The sequence below is a fragment of the Lampris incognitus genome, chromosome 5 (genome assembly GCF_029633865.1).
Source record: "Lampris incognitus isolate fLamInc1 chromosome 5, fLamInc1.hap2, whole genome shotgun sequence".
NCBI lineage: Eukaryota > Metazoa > Chordata > Actinopteri > Lampriformes > Lampridae > Lampris > Lampris incognitus.
In genome coordinates, this window is record NC_079215.1 from 3,190,968 (window position 1) to 3,207,393 (window position 16,426).

The 16,426-nt window shown below is 50.9% G+C and overlaps 1 protein-coding gene and 1 non-coding gene across 2 annotated transcripts; both read right to left on the bottom strand.

The window, feature by feature from the left end:
• Window positions 1-2,213: 2,213 nt before the first annotated feature.
• LOC130112329 (UPF0450 protein C17orf58 homolog) lies at window positions 2,214-9,989 on the bottom strand. Its single transcript, XM_056279658.1, has 4 exons — window positions 9,932-9,989; window positions 9,109-9,789; window positions 5,681-5,767; window positions 2,214-2,443 (listed from the first exon to the last, which is right to left on the bottom strand). Exons 1-4 carry the CDS (start codon window positions 9,987-9,989, stop codon window positions 2,214-2,216), a joined length of 1,056 nt encoding a protein of 351 aa, XP_056135633.1.
• A 5,966-nt stretch (window positions 9,990-15,955) lies between these two features.
• On the bottom strand, window positions 15,956-16,028 carry trnar-ccg (transfer RNA arginine (anticodon CCG)). The gene has a single exon. It is a non-coding gene; the product is annotated as a tRNA-Arg (tRNA).
• Between the last annotated feature and the right edge of the window lie 398 nt (window positions 16,029-16,426).

Genomic DNA, 16,426 nt, shown 5'->3' on the forward strand with positions numbered 1-16,426 from the left:
ATCTGGTGCAGCAGTGTATTGATCTGGTGCAACAGTGTGTGCTGATCTGGGGTCAGTGTGTGCTGATCTGGTGCAGCAGTGTGTGCTGATCTGGCGCAGCAGTGTGTGCTGATCTGGGGTCAGTGTGTGCTGATCTGGTGCAACAGTGTGTGCTGATCTGAAGTCAGTGTGTGCTGATCTGAAGTCAGTGGGTGCTGATCTGAAGTCAGTGTGTGCTGATCTGAAGTCAGTGTGTGCTGATCTGGTGCAGCAGTGTATTGATCTGGTGCAACAGTGTGTGCTGATCTGGGGTCAGTGTGTGCTGATCTGGTGCAGCAGGGTGTGCTGATCTGAGGTCAGGGTGTGCTGATCTGGGGTCAGTGTGTGCTGATCTGATGCAGCAGGGTGTGCTGATCTGAGGTCAGTGTGTGCTGATCTGGTGCAGCAGTGTGTGCTGATGTGGTGCAGCAGGGTGTGCTGATCTGGGGTCAGTATGTGCTGATGTGGGGTGAGTAACAATAATCTTGCAAGCTGTGGTTCCTCTAGTCATCTAGCAATAAAAACACCAACACAGTTTCTATTGTGTTGGTGTTTTTATTGCTAGATGAGGAACGCAAAGACTCACATTACTAGCTGATCAAACCACCAGTCGTGACGTAAGGCCCCGATCATACAGTAGGGTCATACTGGCTGGCTGGCTGGCTGTCTCCGTCTCCCTTTCTCTCTCTCTGCCTGCCTGCCTGCCTGCCTGCCTGTCTGCCTGCCTGTCTCTCTGTCTGTCTGTCTGCCTGCCTGCCTGTCTGCCTGCCTGCCTATCTCTCTGCCTGCCTGTCTGCCTGCCTGCCTGTCTCTCTGTCTGTCTGTCTGCCTGCCTGCCTGCCTGCCTGCCTGTCTCTCTGTCTGTCTGTCTGTCTGCCTGTCTGTCTGCCTGCCTGCCTGTCTCTCTGTCTGTCTGTCTGCCTGCCTGTCTGTCTGTCTGTCTCTCTGTCTGTCTGTCTGTCTGCCTGCCTGTCTGTCTGCCTGTCTCTCTGTCTGTCTGTCTGTCTGTCTGTCTGTCTGCCTGTCTGTCTGCCTGCCTGTCTCTCTGCCTGTCTGTCTGCCTGCCTGTCTGTCTGCCTGCCTGTCTGTCTGCCTGCCTGTCTCTCTGCCTGTCTGTCTGCCTGCCTGCCTGTCTGTCTGTCTGTCTGCCTGCCTGTCTGTCTGCCTGCCTGTCTGTCTGCCTGTCTCTCTGTCTGTCTGTCTGCCTGCCTGTCTCTCTGTCTGTCTGTCTGCCTGCCTGCCTGCCTGCCTGCCTGCCTGTCTCTCTGTCTGTCTGTCTGTCTGTCTGCCTGTCTGTCTGCCTGCCTGTCTCTCTGCCTGTCTGTCTGCCTGCCTGTCTGTCTGCCTGCCTGTCTGTCTGCCTGCCTGTCTGTCTGCCTGTCTCTCTGCCTGTCTGTCTGCCTGCCTGTCTCTCTGTCTGTCTGTCTGTCCATGATCCATTTTACTCCGTACAGTTCCAGAGAAATCGCCGAAATCACTCAGTGATCCCATCGGCAGGACAACAAACACACGGCGGCGAAAAGGACGAGACACGAGTTGAACCCTTTGCTTCATCAGCCAGGCTGACGTCACACACGTTCTCATGTACTCAACAGGAACAACAGGGTGGAGGTTCGGGGCTCACTCCGGCCTGTCACTTGATTGCACCACCGGTCATGGAGGAACTTAGCCGTAGATTTTTTTTTCTGTGTGGCTTTTTCACCCCCCACCTCCCCCTCCCCCTTTTCTCCCCAATTGTATCTGGCCAATTACCCCGCTCTCCCGAGCCGTCCCGGTCTCTGCTCCACCCCCTCTGCTGATCCAGGAGGGCTGCAGACTACCACATGCCTCCTCCCATACATGTGGAGTCACCAGCCACTTCTTTTCACCTGACAGTGAGGAGTTTCACCAGGGGGACGTAGCACGTGGGAGGATCACGCTATTCCCCCCAGTCCCCCTCCCCCCGAACAGGTTCCCCAGCCCACCAGGGGAGGCGCTAGTGCAGCGACAAGGACACACACCCACATCTGGATTCCCACCCGCAGACACGGCCAATGTACCTGTAGGGAAGCCCGACCAAGCCGGAGGTAACACGGGGATTCGAACCGGCGACCCCCGTGTTGGTAGGCAACAGAATAGACCGCCACGCTACCCGGACGCCCTGAGCCCTGAGATTTGAACCAGCCGCCTGTGAGTCGAGATGAGGTTTCTTGGGGTTAAAGGAGGTTAAAGGGTTTACTGTGCTGCCGCTTACCGAGTTTGAGGTCGGGGCAGGGCTTGCTGCACTTGTAGGTGTCCAGGACCAGCAGGCGGACTTTGAAGAAGAAGCTGTCGGGGCTCATGTAGAGACGGCTCATCTTGTAGAAGCCGTCGCTGCTCACCATCAGCGTGATGAGGCGCACTCCCTTACGCACCACGTCCATGTCGTGGACTATCCCGTTGACGGCTGTTGGGAAAACAAGAAAAATCCAAAGATTCACACCGGTGTCGCCCACGTGTGTGTGGATGAGGCCCCAAAGCTTGTGCGACGGTTGACATTTTGGATGAAATAAAGCTTTTGGGGAGATTCGCGTCACTCCGCTGTCACTGAAGATTACAAATGCAAATGAAGCTGCAATTACTGCAAGTGGATTTGGAAAGATCAGCACATACAGGTTCTACAAGGGGTGTAAGAAAATATCGATACACTCGAGTATGGCGATATTATCTGTTGTGATACTGTATCGATTCTCAGAACCACTGTATCCATTTTAATTGTTTACATGTAAAGGTTGTTGACAAACACGTTGTGTTGTGTGTAACCCCACGACCGCTAGACAACAGTGTTGTAATCTGTCTTCAGCCACGTGACTCTTCCACTCCAACACAACAACGCAAACTGAGACAGGAAGTAGCATCAGCACAAAGGACACAGGCCTATGAAACCACAGTATATCACCTTCCTTACAGTATCACAATATATCACCTTTCTTACAGTACCACAATATATCACCTTTCTTACAGTACCACAGTATATCACCTTTCTTACAGTACCACAATATATCACCTTTCTTACAGTATCACAATATATCACCTTTCTTACAGTATCACAATATATCACCTTTCTTACAGTATCACAATATATCACCTTTCTTACAGTATCACAATATATCACCTTTCTTACAGTATCACAATATATCACCTTTCTTACAGTACCACAATATATCACCTTTCTTACAGTATCACAATATATCACCTTTCTTACAGTATCACAATATATCACCTTTCTTACAGTATCACAATATATCACCTTTCTTACAGTACCACAATATATCACCTTTCTTACAGTACCACAATATATCACCTTTCTTACAGTATCACAATATATCACCTTTCTTACAGTACCACAATATATCACCTTTCTAACAGTATCACAATATATCACCTTTCTTACAGTACCACAATATATCACCTTTCTTACAGTACCACAATATATCACCTTTCTTACAGTACCACAATGTATCACCTTTCTTACAGTACCACAATATATCACCTTTCTTACAGTACCACAATATATCACCTTTCTAACAGTATCACAATATATCACCTTTCTTACAGTACCACAATATATCACCTTTCTAACAGTATCACAATATATCACCTTTCTTACAGTACCACAATATATCACCTTTCTTACAGTACCACAATATATCACCTTTCTTACAGTACCACAATGTATCACCTTTCTTACAGTACCACAATATATCACCTTTCTTACAGTACCACAATATATCACCTTTCTTACAGTACCACAATATATCACCTTTCTTACAGTATCACAATATATCACCTTTCTTACAGTACCACAATATATCACCTTTCTAACAGTATCACAATATATCACCTTTCTTACAGTACCACAATATATCACCTTTCTAACAGTATCACAATATATCACCTTTCTTACAGTACCACAGTATATCACCTTCCTTACAGCACCACAGTATATCACCTTTCTAACAGTATCACAGTATATCACCTTTCTTACAGCACCACAGTATATCACCTTTCTTACAGTATCACAATATATCACCTTTCTTACAGCACCACAGTATATCACCTTTCTTACAGTATCACAATATATCACCTTTCTTACAGTACCACAATATATCACCTTTCTTACAGTACCACAATATATCACCTTTCTAACAGTATCACAGTATATCACCTTTCTTACAGTATCACAGTATATCACCTTTCTTACAGCACCACAGTATATCACCTTTCTTACAGTATCACAATATATCATCTTTCTTACAGTATCACAGTATATCACCTTTCTTACAGTATCACAGTATATCACCTTTCTTACAGCACCACAGTATATCACCTTTCTTACAGTATCACAATATATCATCTTTCTTACAGTACCACAGTATATCACGATGTACTGAATCATAACTCCGTATCGTGTTGCCAGAGTCTCAGCAGCACACAGCCCTACTATGTATGTGGTATACATACATACATATATACTGCATGCCTACATACGTTATGCAGGTATGTATTATGTAAGTTATATACATACTGAAGTGTTTCGGTCCAGGACCATGTAATGTCAGCTGAAACATTCAGGTTTATTGCCCCCTTTTTTCTCTTTACAGCCACGACCCTCACTAGCTGCTTGCCAATCACAAGACCCCCCTCATTTCCGCCAAACACCCGCCTAAAACCCCTTCAAGAGCCCACCCCTAGTGGTCGCCTAGGTGCCATATTAGAAAGCTGATATGCTACAATATAGAAGTATGCGTACTTGCGTTCATACATACACATGCATACATACCTACACATACACAATACTGCACGTGGCAATACTGCACATAAACAAGTGTGTACATACGCACACACAAACACACATGCATATATAGACACAGGATATTTCATATTGTGCCGAATTCGGGGGGCAACCACAGGAACCGCCGCAGCCGGGACGCGAACCCTTATCGCCCGCACCGCGGGAGACATCGCTACCCGCTCGACTAAAGGTTCCGACCCGTTAGCATCGGGCTACCGAGCCTGTTCATCCGTGATCGTTACATTGCCCCCGTCCTTCGGGATTCGCCACAGCCAGGACGCGAACCTAAAGTCGACTAAAGGGTGGGTGGAGACTAAAGGGTGGGTGGAGCTCGAAGGCTCCACAGCCAACGTCCGAAGGAAGGGGGCACTGTAACGATCACGGATGAACAGGCTCGGTAGCCCGATGCTAACGGGTCGGACCCTTTAGTCGAGCGGTCAGCGATGCCTCCCGCAGTGCGAGAAGTAGGGGTTCGTGTCCCGGCTGCGGCGGTTCCTGTGGTTGCTCCCTGGATTCTCTTCGACGTAATTGTAAACTGCTAATAAGACACGTTAGCCCCTAGCTAGCTAGCGGGTCTGACCCTTTAGCCGAGCGGTTAGTGACGTCGCCTGGTGGTGCAGTACACCCCGTTCGAATCCCGCACCGGGCGAGAAAATAACCGGTTACACATATTCATCCTGTATCTATACAGGCGAGTCGCTTTGAGATCAAAACTCTCTCGCAAGGGAGACCCGTCCACATACATAACACACGCTACATAACACACGCTATAACACACGCCACATAACACACGCTACATAACACACACTACATAACACATACGTACATCAGTGCAGTAGTCGTACGTACCGAATTCACTGTAGCAGTAATACTCTCTCTCCTCCTTCTCCTTGCGGCACTCGCTCATGCAGATGGCCTCGTGGGTGAAGTCAGACTCTGAGAGGAGGACGAGAGGAGAGGGACGAGAGGAGAGGGACGAGAGGAGAGGGACGAGAGGAGAGGGGTGAGAGGAGAGGGGTGAGAGGGACGAGAGGAGAGGGATGAGAGAAGAGGGATGAGAGGAGAGGAGAGGGATGAGAGGAGAGGGGTGAGAGGAGAGGGGTGAGAGGGATGAGAGGAGATGAGAGGAGAGGGACGAGAGGAGAGGGATGAGAGGAGAGGGATGAGAGGAGAGGAGAGGGATGAGAGGAGAGGGATGAGAGGAGAGGGAGAGGGACGAGAGGAGAGGGATGAGAGGAGGACGAGAGGAGAGGGACGAGAGGAGAGGGAGAGGGACGAGAGGAGGCTGGAACACGGGGACAGGAGGAGGAGAGACGGTAACCGTGTGCCGTGCCACCATGGAGCTAGACTCTCCTCCCAGTCAGCACGTTTACATGTCGATAGGAAGAGGGCAGTTATTCTGTTAGTCCGACTAAAACCGCACTTTTAAAATACATGTAAACGCGTTAGTCCGCCTGAAAATCGAATTTCTCCAAGTCGGACTAACACACCTAGATCCCGTTTACACCTGGTGTTAAAACGCGTTTTGGGCCATCGGGTCACAAGTGACAGCGAGACACGTCGCCGTTTACACCCGTGTCTGTCATGCGTCTCCAGATGCGTCCTGCTGACCACTTGTGATCACATTTCGTTAATCCGAAGAAGAAGAAGAAGAAGAAGAAGAAGGAGAAGAAGAAGAAGAAGAAGGAGAAGAAGAAGAAGAAGGTGAAGAAGAAGAAGGTTTCCTGTTACGTCCTTGTCGGGGACGCATCAGGACGCATTAGCGTTTACACGACAAAAGGTGTGGTCAAGTGCGTGCCAGACCAGCTCGGCAGGTGGTTTAGTAACCGGTTCACAAAACGTTTTGGTGGTCTTTACACTTGCATTTAGCGCCGCCCACTTGTGATCCGATCGCCAAAAAACGCATTTTAAAACCAAGTGTAAACAAGGTCCTAGATGATGCGGCTGGGGGTGGATTTACTCTGGCATGTACACGCTTCAGTCGGCCCTGAACTGGCCTAGACGGCGTTCTGCGCATGAGTCATAGTTCCCGCGGCGGTCTTTCACCCGGAAGTGGAACAGCGTGGCATCAACAGGACCAACATGGCGAGTGCTGGAGCGAGAACCACGCACTTCTGGACAGACGAGGAGCCAAACTTCATGTTGTGTCAGCTGAAGGAGGTGAAAATCCTGAAGGACATGGATGGATTGGTATGTGGCGGAATAGGTCAACCGGAAGAAGGTCCAACAGCAACCAGCTGAACGGGGGCATATCGCCCCCTACCGTACCGGGGTCGGACATACTTCTGTCATTAAATCGATTCTCCCCCGGTTCTTGTGTACTGGGACAACGACAGTAGTCCAGTTACACGGCCTAGTGGAGCTGTAACCATAGCAACACTTAGCTGTGCATGTAAGCACAGTGAGTGGAGTTGGTCTTGTGCGTTTAACCCGTCCTCTCGTATAGGAGCAGCAGGCAGCTGTGGTGCAGCACTCGGGGACCAACTGCTGCTCTTCTCTCCGGTCCCTTCCAGCGTCACTAGAAGGCACCGGGGTTTGTCACATTCCTCAGCGAGGGACAGGGGGGGCCGGTGCGGTGTGTGGTGTGCTGGGCCGACACCCCTGCTCCAACCATAAACCCTTCATTACAGCACCACGGCTGATCTCGCCAGTTCACCACTCCCACCAGGCCTCCACACACAAAGGGGACGCGTCCCTGGTGGGGCAGAAGCGCTGGTTTGTGGGGAAGGGTTCTGGAGAGCTGGCCGCAGCCATGCTGGCTCCCCGCAGCCATGCTGGCTCCCCAGCGGAGTGCGTGAACTCAGATGGGTGGGAACTCAGATGGGTGGGAACTCAACCATCCAAGTTCTGTCCACTAAGTAGCGATGGATGTGCTGCTCGCCAGGCCACCTTTGGGTTTTATTGTGACGCAACTGTAAAATGTCTTTAAAATACCAAATATATATTATTCTCATCACAATTATTGATCACGTTAACAACCTATATGGTTAATAGTTGTTACTCAAAATTGATCATTTCGACCCAAACACAATGCAAGTGAGTGTAGGTGCCACTGAGCTGGGCAATGTTAAGTCCAGTGTTTTGTTGCATTAGCCTCGTTTACATTTAGACAAGTTCCCAGTTACACGAACATATTGTAACGATCCCGGATGGATAGGCTCGGTAGCCCTTGGCTAACGGGTCAGACCCTTTAGCCCGGCGGCCAGACCGCCACAGCCGGGACGCGAACTCGGATTTCCCACACCGCGGGCGACAACGTTAACCAGTCGGCTAAAGGATCCGACCACTCGGCTAACGGCTACCGAGCCTGTCCATCCGGGATCGTTACAATGCTGTTAAATGTCAAGGTGGGTCACTGTTTTCTCCCCCGTTTATTTTCTCCCCCAATTCTACTTGGCCCATTACCCCACTCTCCCGAGCCGTCCCGGTCTCTGCTCCACCCCCTCTGCTGACCCGGGGAGGGCTGCAGGCTACCACATGTCTCCTCCCATACATGTGGAGTCACCAGCCGCTTCTTTTCACCTGACAGTGAGGAGTTTCACCAGGGGGACGTAGCGCGTGGGAGGATCACGCTATTCCCCCCCAGTCCCCCCTCCCCGAATAGGCGCCTCGACCGACCGACCAGAGGAGGCGCTAGTGCAGCGACCAGGACACATACCCACACCCGGCTTCCCACCCGCAGACACGGCCAATTGTGTCTGTAGGGACGCCCAACCAAGCCGGAGGTAACACGGGGATTCGAACCGGCGATCCCTGTGTTGCTAGGCAACAGACTAGACCGCCACGCCGCCCGGACGCCCCGCTGGTTTCCTTGTTGGTCGGAACCGGCAGTTGGTTGTTTTAGTGTGGGCATGCCAGCAGTGCCCAGTTCTGACTTGGCAGTGATCCAATATGGTCGTTTCTGGTCTTCCACCGGCCGGTACATCGCCATGAACCGGGGACGTTGTCATCTCGCGATACATGATTCTGTTTTCTACACTACTGATCAGAAATGAGCCTGTTATCCAGCATTGCGCACAGGATGACGTGTCACATATTAGAGGGCGTGTCCTCTGGAAAACTGGTTTTGGTTGGACACTCTGTGTTGCCCAGCGGCTCGGTGTGGGGAACATTCTCGGATATGGCGGCGGAAACGTCCTTATGATTATCAGGACGATAACGTTTCCCAGACCACCCAGCACCACCACGCGCGCCCCGCGGCCTCCCGCGCTAGTTTGGCAGCCCGCCACGCTTCTGACGCGTGGCAGTGCGTCCGCGTGCTGCGCGTGCTGCCGTACCTTGCTTCAGGACGTCCAACTGGTAGAGGAGGCTGGAGGAGCGGCGGTTGTAGAGGACCGACGACGGGCGGCTGTTGTTCCGGCTTGCCCCACCGACGCCCGGCTGATAGAGGGCGGATTTCCCCGGGCGGTTCTCCTCCGGGTCCAGCCGTCGGTGAGGCGGGTCCCGGCGTGCTGCCGACTGCGGAGGTTGGTGCCCTTGGGCTGGCGGCTCGTGGGGTTGACCCCTGGGTCTGGAGTTGGGGTGACCCTCGGGGTCGCCGCCCTGCTGCGGGGGGGCCACGTTCACGTGCGAGTCCGGGTTGTTGCTCTTCTGCGGTGTGCGGTCAGTGGCGCCGGCGGCCGCCCCGGGCAGCGGCGGCGGCGGCGGGGATTTGGGCAGCAGCCCGGCCGTCTCGCCTCGGTTCTTTTCGCTGTTGTGCTCCGCCAGGCGGTCGCTCTTGGACCCCTTCTTGCCTTTGGTGTGCGCGCCGTGGTGACGAGGGAGGGGGATCAGGTCGCCGTGCTTGGGCCAGACGCCGGAGGGTAAAGGATGGAGGGAATATTTGGTGTCCCCCGTCCTGCTGCTCTTCTCCAACAGCTCGTTGATGGCCAGCGAGGGCTCCTTCAGCCCCAGTCTGCTCTGGCTGCTCTGGGCTGCGTCTGCCGGGCTGCCCTGGGCCCTCTCAGCTAGGGTGTACTCTGGTTGAGACAAGGGGTAAACAAAACACAACACAACATGAAAATGTGCAGTCAAGCGTTACGTTGTCCTTGCGGTTGTTGCGATAACCTACCTCACAACAGTTCAGCCACCGCGTGTTCAGCGACACCGAGCAGCAGTCACCTTCACGACAGGACGAGCTCACGGTGACGCTCTGGGGCCAGGCGATATATCGGCACATCGATACACCTAGTCTTGCATGGCGGTATCGATGTAATCATATCGATACCGCCATGCGAGAGTAGGTGTCATCTGGGGGTTGGGACGTCGTAATGTGGTATTGTGGCATAACTGTTGTACTTCCTCGGCGCTGCAGTCGAACGGTGTAATGTTCTGAACTCACCAGACCGCTCTAGCTGTTCTGTTGGTTGCCTTTACCTACGTACATATTATATCGGCATTACTGATGGTTATTGATCAAGTCAAGTCGACGTTAGTTGTGTAGCCCAATATCACACATTACAAATGTGCCTCAGAGGCTTTACAGCAACCCAACATCCTGTCCTGAGACCCCCTCCTCGGATAAGGAACACCTCCCTGAAACCCTTTAACAGGGAGCAAAACCAGGGAGAAAGCTCAGGGAGAGCACCAGAGGAGGAGCTCTCTTCCCCCAAGACGCACAACGTGCCATGATGTTGTGTTTACACAACTTACACAATAAAACACAGTTACAATGGACTTATAACATTTATAAAGAATATGAATCAAACATTTGATTGTGTAAGCGCTTTGTGAAAGCGCCAATCATCATCCTCAGAATATCGCCACAACGTCGATATCGAGGTATTTGGTCAAAAAATATCGTGATATTTGAGTTTGTCGATAACGTCCAGCCCCGTCGCTATCGTGAGATGTTTTGAAGACTGAAGCATCCGTCATCTGGCGATCCTTCCATTAAATGTCAAGTTTTGGCGTAATGTTTTCGGTTCAAGTCCAGCTCCCGTGCGGTACCCTGTGCTGCGAATAAAAAGGTCTTCTTCTCAGTAAGAAGTAGGCTGGCTGCAGCCCTGCGAGACGCAGCGTCCCTCTTTACAGCAGCTTACACCTAGCCCACCCTTGCATTTTACAGCTGCTGGAAAGCCCCCTGAGGCTCATTTGTAATGTGCGATCTTGGGCGAGACAAGTAAAGCTGACTTGACCTGACTTGACTCAGCCCAAGGTTAGGCAGTGCTTCTGGGACGGCCTTCTCTGATTATTAAGGGAAATGCAAATGGGAGCGCTTGGCTTTTCAAGCACATTTGTATCCAGTTGGAGTTACCCTCCTCATCCTCTCACCCTGCACCCTAACCCTAGAGCCCGGGCCTGGACCCTACCCAACCAGCCTAGAGCCCGGGCCAGGACCCTACCCAAACAGCCTAGAGCCCGGGCCAGGACCCTACCCAAACAACGCACAGCAGTCCACTCACATGCACGTGTACTGTACATTCATTTGGCCATCATGCTAACTAGGATTCTTGGCCTGCCCCCCCCCCCCACAAAACATCAAAACATGCACATTCTCTATCAGGCAATCAGTAGATTTTTCTTTGACTTCTAAGCTTCTCTCATGTAAAGTGCAGTGAATTTCATTTTGATGTGCACGATGTGCTCTGTAGATGTAGTATATGATTGATTGATTGGTTGATTGATTGATCGATTGATTGATTGATTTTGGCTCCTAATCTTTTCAATATGGAATGAAAAGCACATGCAATCTGAGAGATGCTAGCTGTTGTAGTCTGGATGTATGTCTGGGAGCAAGTGGGAGATGCTACCTGTTGTAGTCTGGATGTATGTCTGGGAGCAAGTGGGAGATGATACCTGTTGTAGTCTGGATGTATGTCTGGGAGCAAGTGGGAGATGCTAGCTGTTGTAGTCTGGATGTATGTCTGGGAGCAAGTGGAGAGATGCTAGCTGTTGTAGTCTGGATGTGTGTCTGGGAGCAAGTGGGAGATGCTAGCTGTTGTAGTCTGGATGTATGTCTGGCAGCAAGTGGGAGATGCTAGCTGTTGTAGTTTGGATGTATGTCTGGGAGCAAGTGGAGAGATGCTAGCTGTTGTAGTCTGGATGTATGTCTGGGAGCAAGTGGGAGATGATACCTGTTGTAGTCTGGATGTATGTCTGGGAGCAAGTGGGAGATGATACCTGTTGTAGTCTGGATGTATGTCTGGGAGCAAGTGGGAGATGATACCTGTTGTAGTCTGGATGTATGTCTGGGAGCAAGTGGGAGATGCTAGCTGTTGTAGTCTGGATGTATGTCTGGGAGCAAGTGGAGATGATACCTGTTGTAGTCTGGATGTATGTCTGGGAGCAAGTGGAGAGATGATACCTCTTGTAGTCTGGATGTATGTCTGGGAGCAAGTGGGAGATGCTAGCTGTTGTAGTCTGGATGTATGTCTGGGAGCAAGTGGGAGATGCTAGCTGTTGTAGTCTGGATGTATGTCTGGGAGCAAGTGGGAGATGCTAGCTGTTGTAGTCTGGATGTATGTCTGGGAGCAAGTGGGAGATGCTACCTGTTGTAGTCTGGATGTATGTCTGGGAGCAAGTGGAGAGATGCTACCTGTTGTAGTCTGGATGTATGTCTGGGAGCAAGTGGGAGATGATACCTGTTGTAGTCTGGATGTATGTCTGGGAGCAAGTGGGAGATGCTAGCTGTTGTAGTCTGGATGTATGTCTGGGAGCAAGTGGGAGATGCTAGCTGTTGTAGTCTGGATGTATGTCTGGGAGCAAGTGGGAGATGCTAGCTGTTGTAGTCTGGATGTATGTCTGGGAGCAAGTGGGAGATGCTACCTGTTGTAGTCTGGATGTATGTCTGGGAGCAAGTGGGAGATGATACCTGTTGTAGTCTGCATGTATGTCAGAGAGCAAGTGGAGAGATGCTACCTGTTGTAGTCTGGATGTATGTCTGGGAGCAAGTGGGAGATGATACCTGTTGTAGTCTGGATGTATGTCTGGGAGCAAGTGGGAGATGCTAGCTGTTGTAGTCTGGATGTATGTCTGGGAGCAAGTGGGAGATGCTAGCTGTTGTAGTCTGGATGTATGTCTGGGAGCAAGTGGAGAGATGATACCTGTTGTAGTCTGGATGTATGTCTGGGAGCAAGTGGGAGATGCTACCTGTTGTAGTCTGGATGTATGTCTGGGAGCAAGTGGGAGATGCTAGCTGTTGTAGTCTGGATGTATGTCTGGGAGCAAGTGGGAGATGCTAGCTGTTGTAGTCTGGATGTATGTCAGGGAGCAAGTGGGAGATGCTAGCTGTTGTAGTCTGGATGTATGTCTGGGAGCAAGTGGGAGATGCTAGCTGTTGTAGTCTGGATGTATGTCAGGGAGCAAGTGGCAGGTTTTCGCTGGAGATGCGTCGTTGGGGGCAGCTTTGACCGTGTGACATGCAAGCCTTTGTTTAGTAGTGCTGCGAAGCGTCAGCCCTGCTACCAGCGGACACTTTCACCCTGAGGGCTGTTGGGGCTGATCTGGACGTTGTCTTGTCACCGTTAAAGGGTTTTTGGGGAGTTGCTCCTTACCCGATGCGAGGGTCTTAGGACAGGATGTGGTGCTGCTCTGAAGCCCCCTGAGGCAAATGTGTGATTTGTGATGTGGGGCTCCACAAATAACACGGACTTGACTTGACCGCTACCGAGCTACAGCAATTCCTTCACACAGGAAATCAAAAATAAACTACACAAGCACTTCATCCAAAAGCAAATATCAGGTATCACAGCAGGTATCACTCACAGAAAACAAACAACAACAAAAAGAAAAAGAAAAAGAAAGAAAAACGAGTGGGTACAAAACCCATCCGAGCAGATCCTGCCAGAATAACTGAACTGAACCATCAGATCTGCTGGGGGGGAGAAACAACAAACTAGTTCTGTGCATCTATTTCTCAGGCGATAGAAATGTTTAGATATTTGCATAACCGTAAATCTTCCCTTTTCCCAACGAGACACAGTAAAAACCCGAAAAGCAAAGCCCAGTCAGGACGCCTCGAGACTCACCGTTGACGGCATGCTCCTCCGGCTTGGAGAGAGGGAACAGGTGAAAGACGAGGAGGAGAATAATCCCTGTCATCCTGACGCCTCTGCGGGGAGCACGCTCAACACTCCGTGTGTGTGTGCCGGGGCTCCGGGAGCTTTATACGGGCCCTGCCTGGGGACCGAGATGGATGGGGGAGGGAGGGAGGGAGGGAGGGAGGGAGGGGGGGAGGGAGGCGGGACGAGACAAGAACACAAGTCAACACTGTGACTCCTGACGTCGCTGCTCTGCAGGCAGCTCCCTGTGTGGCTGGAGGTGTGTGTGTGGGAGGGGGAGTGGGGGGGGGGGGGACTGGGGGGAGGGGGGAGAACCAGCAGCAGCCTGCAGTCCTCCTCCTCCTCCTCCTCCCTGTCGTGTTACTGAGATGGACCTGAGCTGCTGCTCCTCTGCATCTCTGCTGAGAAACGGTCAAAACAAGGGAGCCACAAGACGCTGAGCACATGCGAGGCCTTGAACACGTGCACTTCATGTCCCCCCCCATTGTCCCCCCCCCATTGTCCCCCCGCTGGGTTGTTGTTTATAGTTGTTTTGTTTTTGCTTTTTGTTTTTGCTTTTTGTTTGTTTTTTAATGTTTATGTTCTCTTTGTAATGTTCTGAATTGGATTTAAATAAAGTTTTGCAACAACAAACTTGTTCAGGTTTTCAAAATGGTGTCTGCATGGTATTTTTTACCCACCCCCCCACACACACACACAGACACAGAGACACACACACACACACACACACACACACACACACACAGAGACACACAGAGACACACACACACACACACACACACACACACATAGACACACACACACACACACAGGCACACACACGCACACAGAGACACACACACACACACACACACACACACAAAGACACACACAGAGACACACACACACACACAGAGACACACACACACACACACACACACACACACAAAGACACACACACAGATACACACACACAGACACACACACACAGACACACACACACAGAGACACACACACACACACAGAGACACACACAGACACACACACACACACAGGGACACACACACAGACATACACACAGGGACACACACACACACACACACAGGGACACACACAGAGACACACACACAGACACACACAGACACACACACACACACAGACACACACACACACACACACACAGAGACACACACACACACAGAGACACACACAGAGAGAGACCATGAAATGTATGACATGTGTGTCCTGGTGACACACTGACGAACCCCTGCAAGAGAGGACGAAGTAACAAATAAACAAAACAGACTCGAGCAGCGTGAGGTGGAAGAAGAGGCCTTCCCAGTGGCATGGAGGGAGTGCTCCATCATAACCAGGTGCCTTCTCTACTTTGCTTTGTACTCCGTCTTACACAGAAACCTTCATGTAGATGAAGGAAAGAAACGTGTGTGACAAGTAAAAAGGATTCAACCGCCGCTTCGCTTTTCTCCCCACTGACAGATGTCCCCTTTCTCCGTGACCTCCCTCCCAAAAAGGAGTTTTTTCACGTGTGCTACTTATTACTTATAAATAAGAACTTTATTATTTAATAAATCGCTTATTTTCAACTAAATATCAGGGAGTATACTTCCAGTTTACTTTTGAAGTACTTAGCAGGGATACTCAGAGATATACTGAACAAACCCATGCTGAAGTATACTTACAAGTAAACTACTAGGACTCACAGTTCAGCTTCACCTAAACTTGAACTTTACTTGAATTTTACTTAAGTTTACTTAATAAGTTAACGTCAAGTAGCCCATAGTACTTCCCTTGCTGTAGGGTCTCCTGCGTCTGGTGACGCACTACTGCCCCCTTCAGGGCAGTTTGCGTCAGCACATACGGCGTTCGGCGTTTTTACGTTTTTCTTAATTGAAACTTCCCGTGGACAAAGTGTGTTTGCCTATGACGTCACTTCTGTAACTGACAATGTGAGCAGTAAATATGTAACAACTGCTATTGTTATGAATGTTCCACCGCGGCACCACACAGCTAATTTGCCGCACGCGCTTGGTACAAAGAGCCCGGTTCGGCCGTTTCCGCAGACGGCGCGGGCCGCCGCGGACTATCGGGCGGACGCTGACGGCCGGGTTGGTTTGTCCCGCCGCCATAAAACTGAAGCTAAAGACGACCCAGATGGGACTCGAACCCACAATCCCCAGCTCCGGAGGCTGATGCCTTATCCATTAGGCCACTGGGTCAGCGTACGTCTCGGGAATATTGCCGTTATTACCCCAGTTACAGCAGCGCCGGGACACGGATCCGGACGGCGTGGGGCGTACTTGGCTGCGCGTACACAACAAACAAGAAGCCGCTAGAAGATAATTACTCAAAACACGCCATTTCCAACCGGCGTGAAGAACTATTAGAGAGCCCGGCCATAACATCTCGCGAGAACGCGAGACGTTGCTATTGACGACTGCTTCGCGGTCCTCGCGTTTGCCCCTTTTTGTTGTAGGGGGCGGAGCTTAGGGCTCGACGCGTCCAATCAGAAGCGTCGAACACGAAGGCGGTCTCTGAGCCTAGTGACAGCCTTTCTTTTAAACAGGAGCAGGTAAGCTGGCTCGGATCGGCTTGTGGCAAAATGCGCATTTTGGAC

Bases quoted from the DNA above. Each gene is read 5' to 3' on its own strand.
- LOC130112329 (XM_056279658.1), bottom strand. From the start codon at position 9,989: ATGTGCCGATATATCGCCTGGCCCCAGAGCGTCACCGTGAGCTCGTCC. The intron at 9,790-9,931 runs GTGACTGCTGCT...TGTCTCAACCAG, and splicing joins GAGCTCGTCCTGTCGTGAAG to AGTACACCCTAGCTGAGAGG. The intron at 5,768-9,108 runs GTACGGCAGCAC...TCCTCCTCTCAG, and splicing joins GTTGGACGTCCTGAAGCAAG to AGTCTGACTTCACCCACGAG.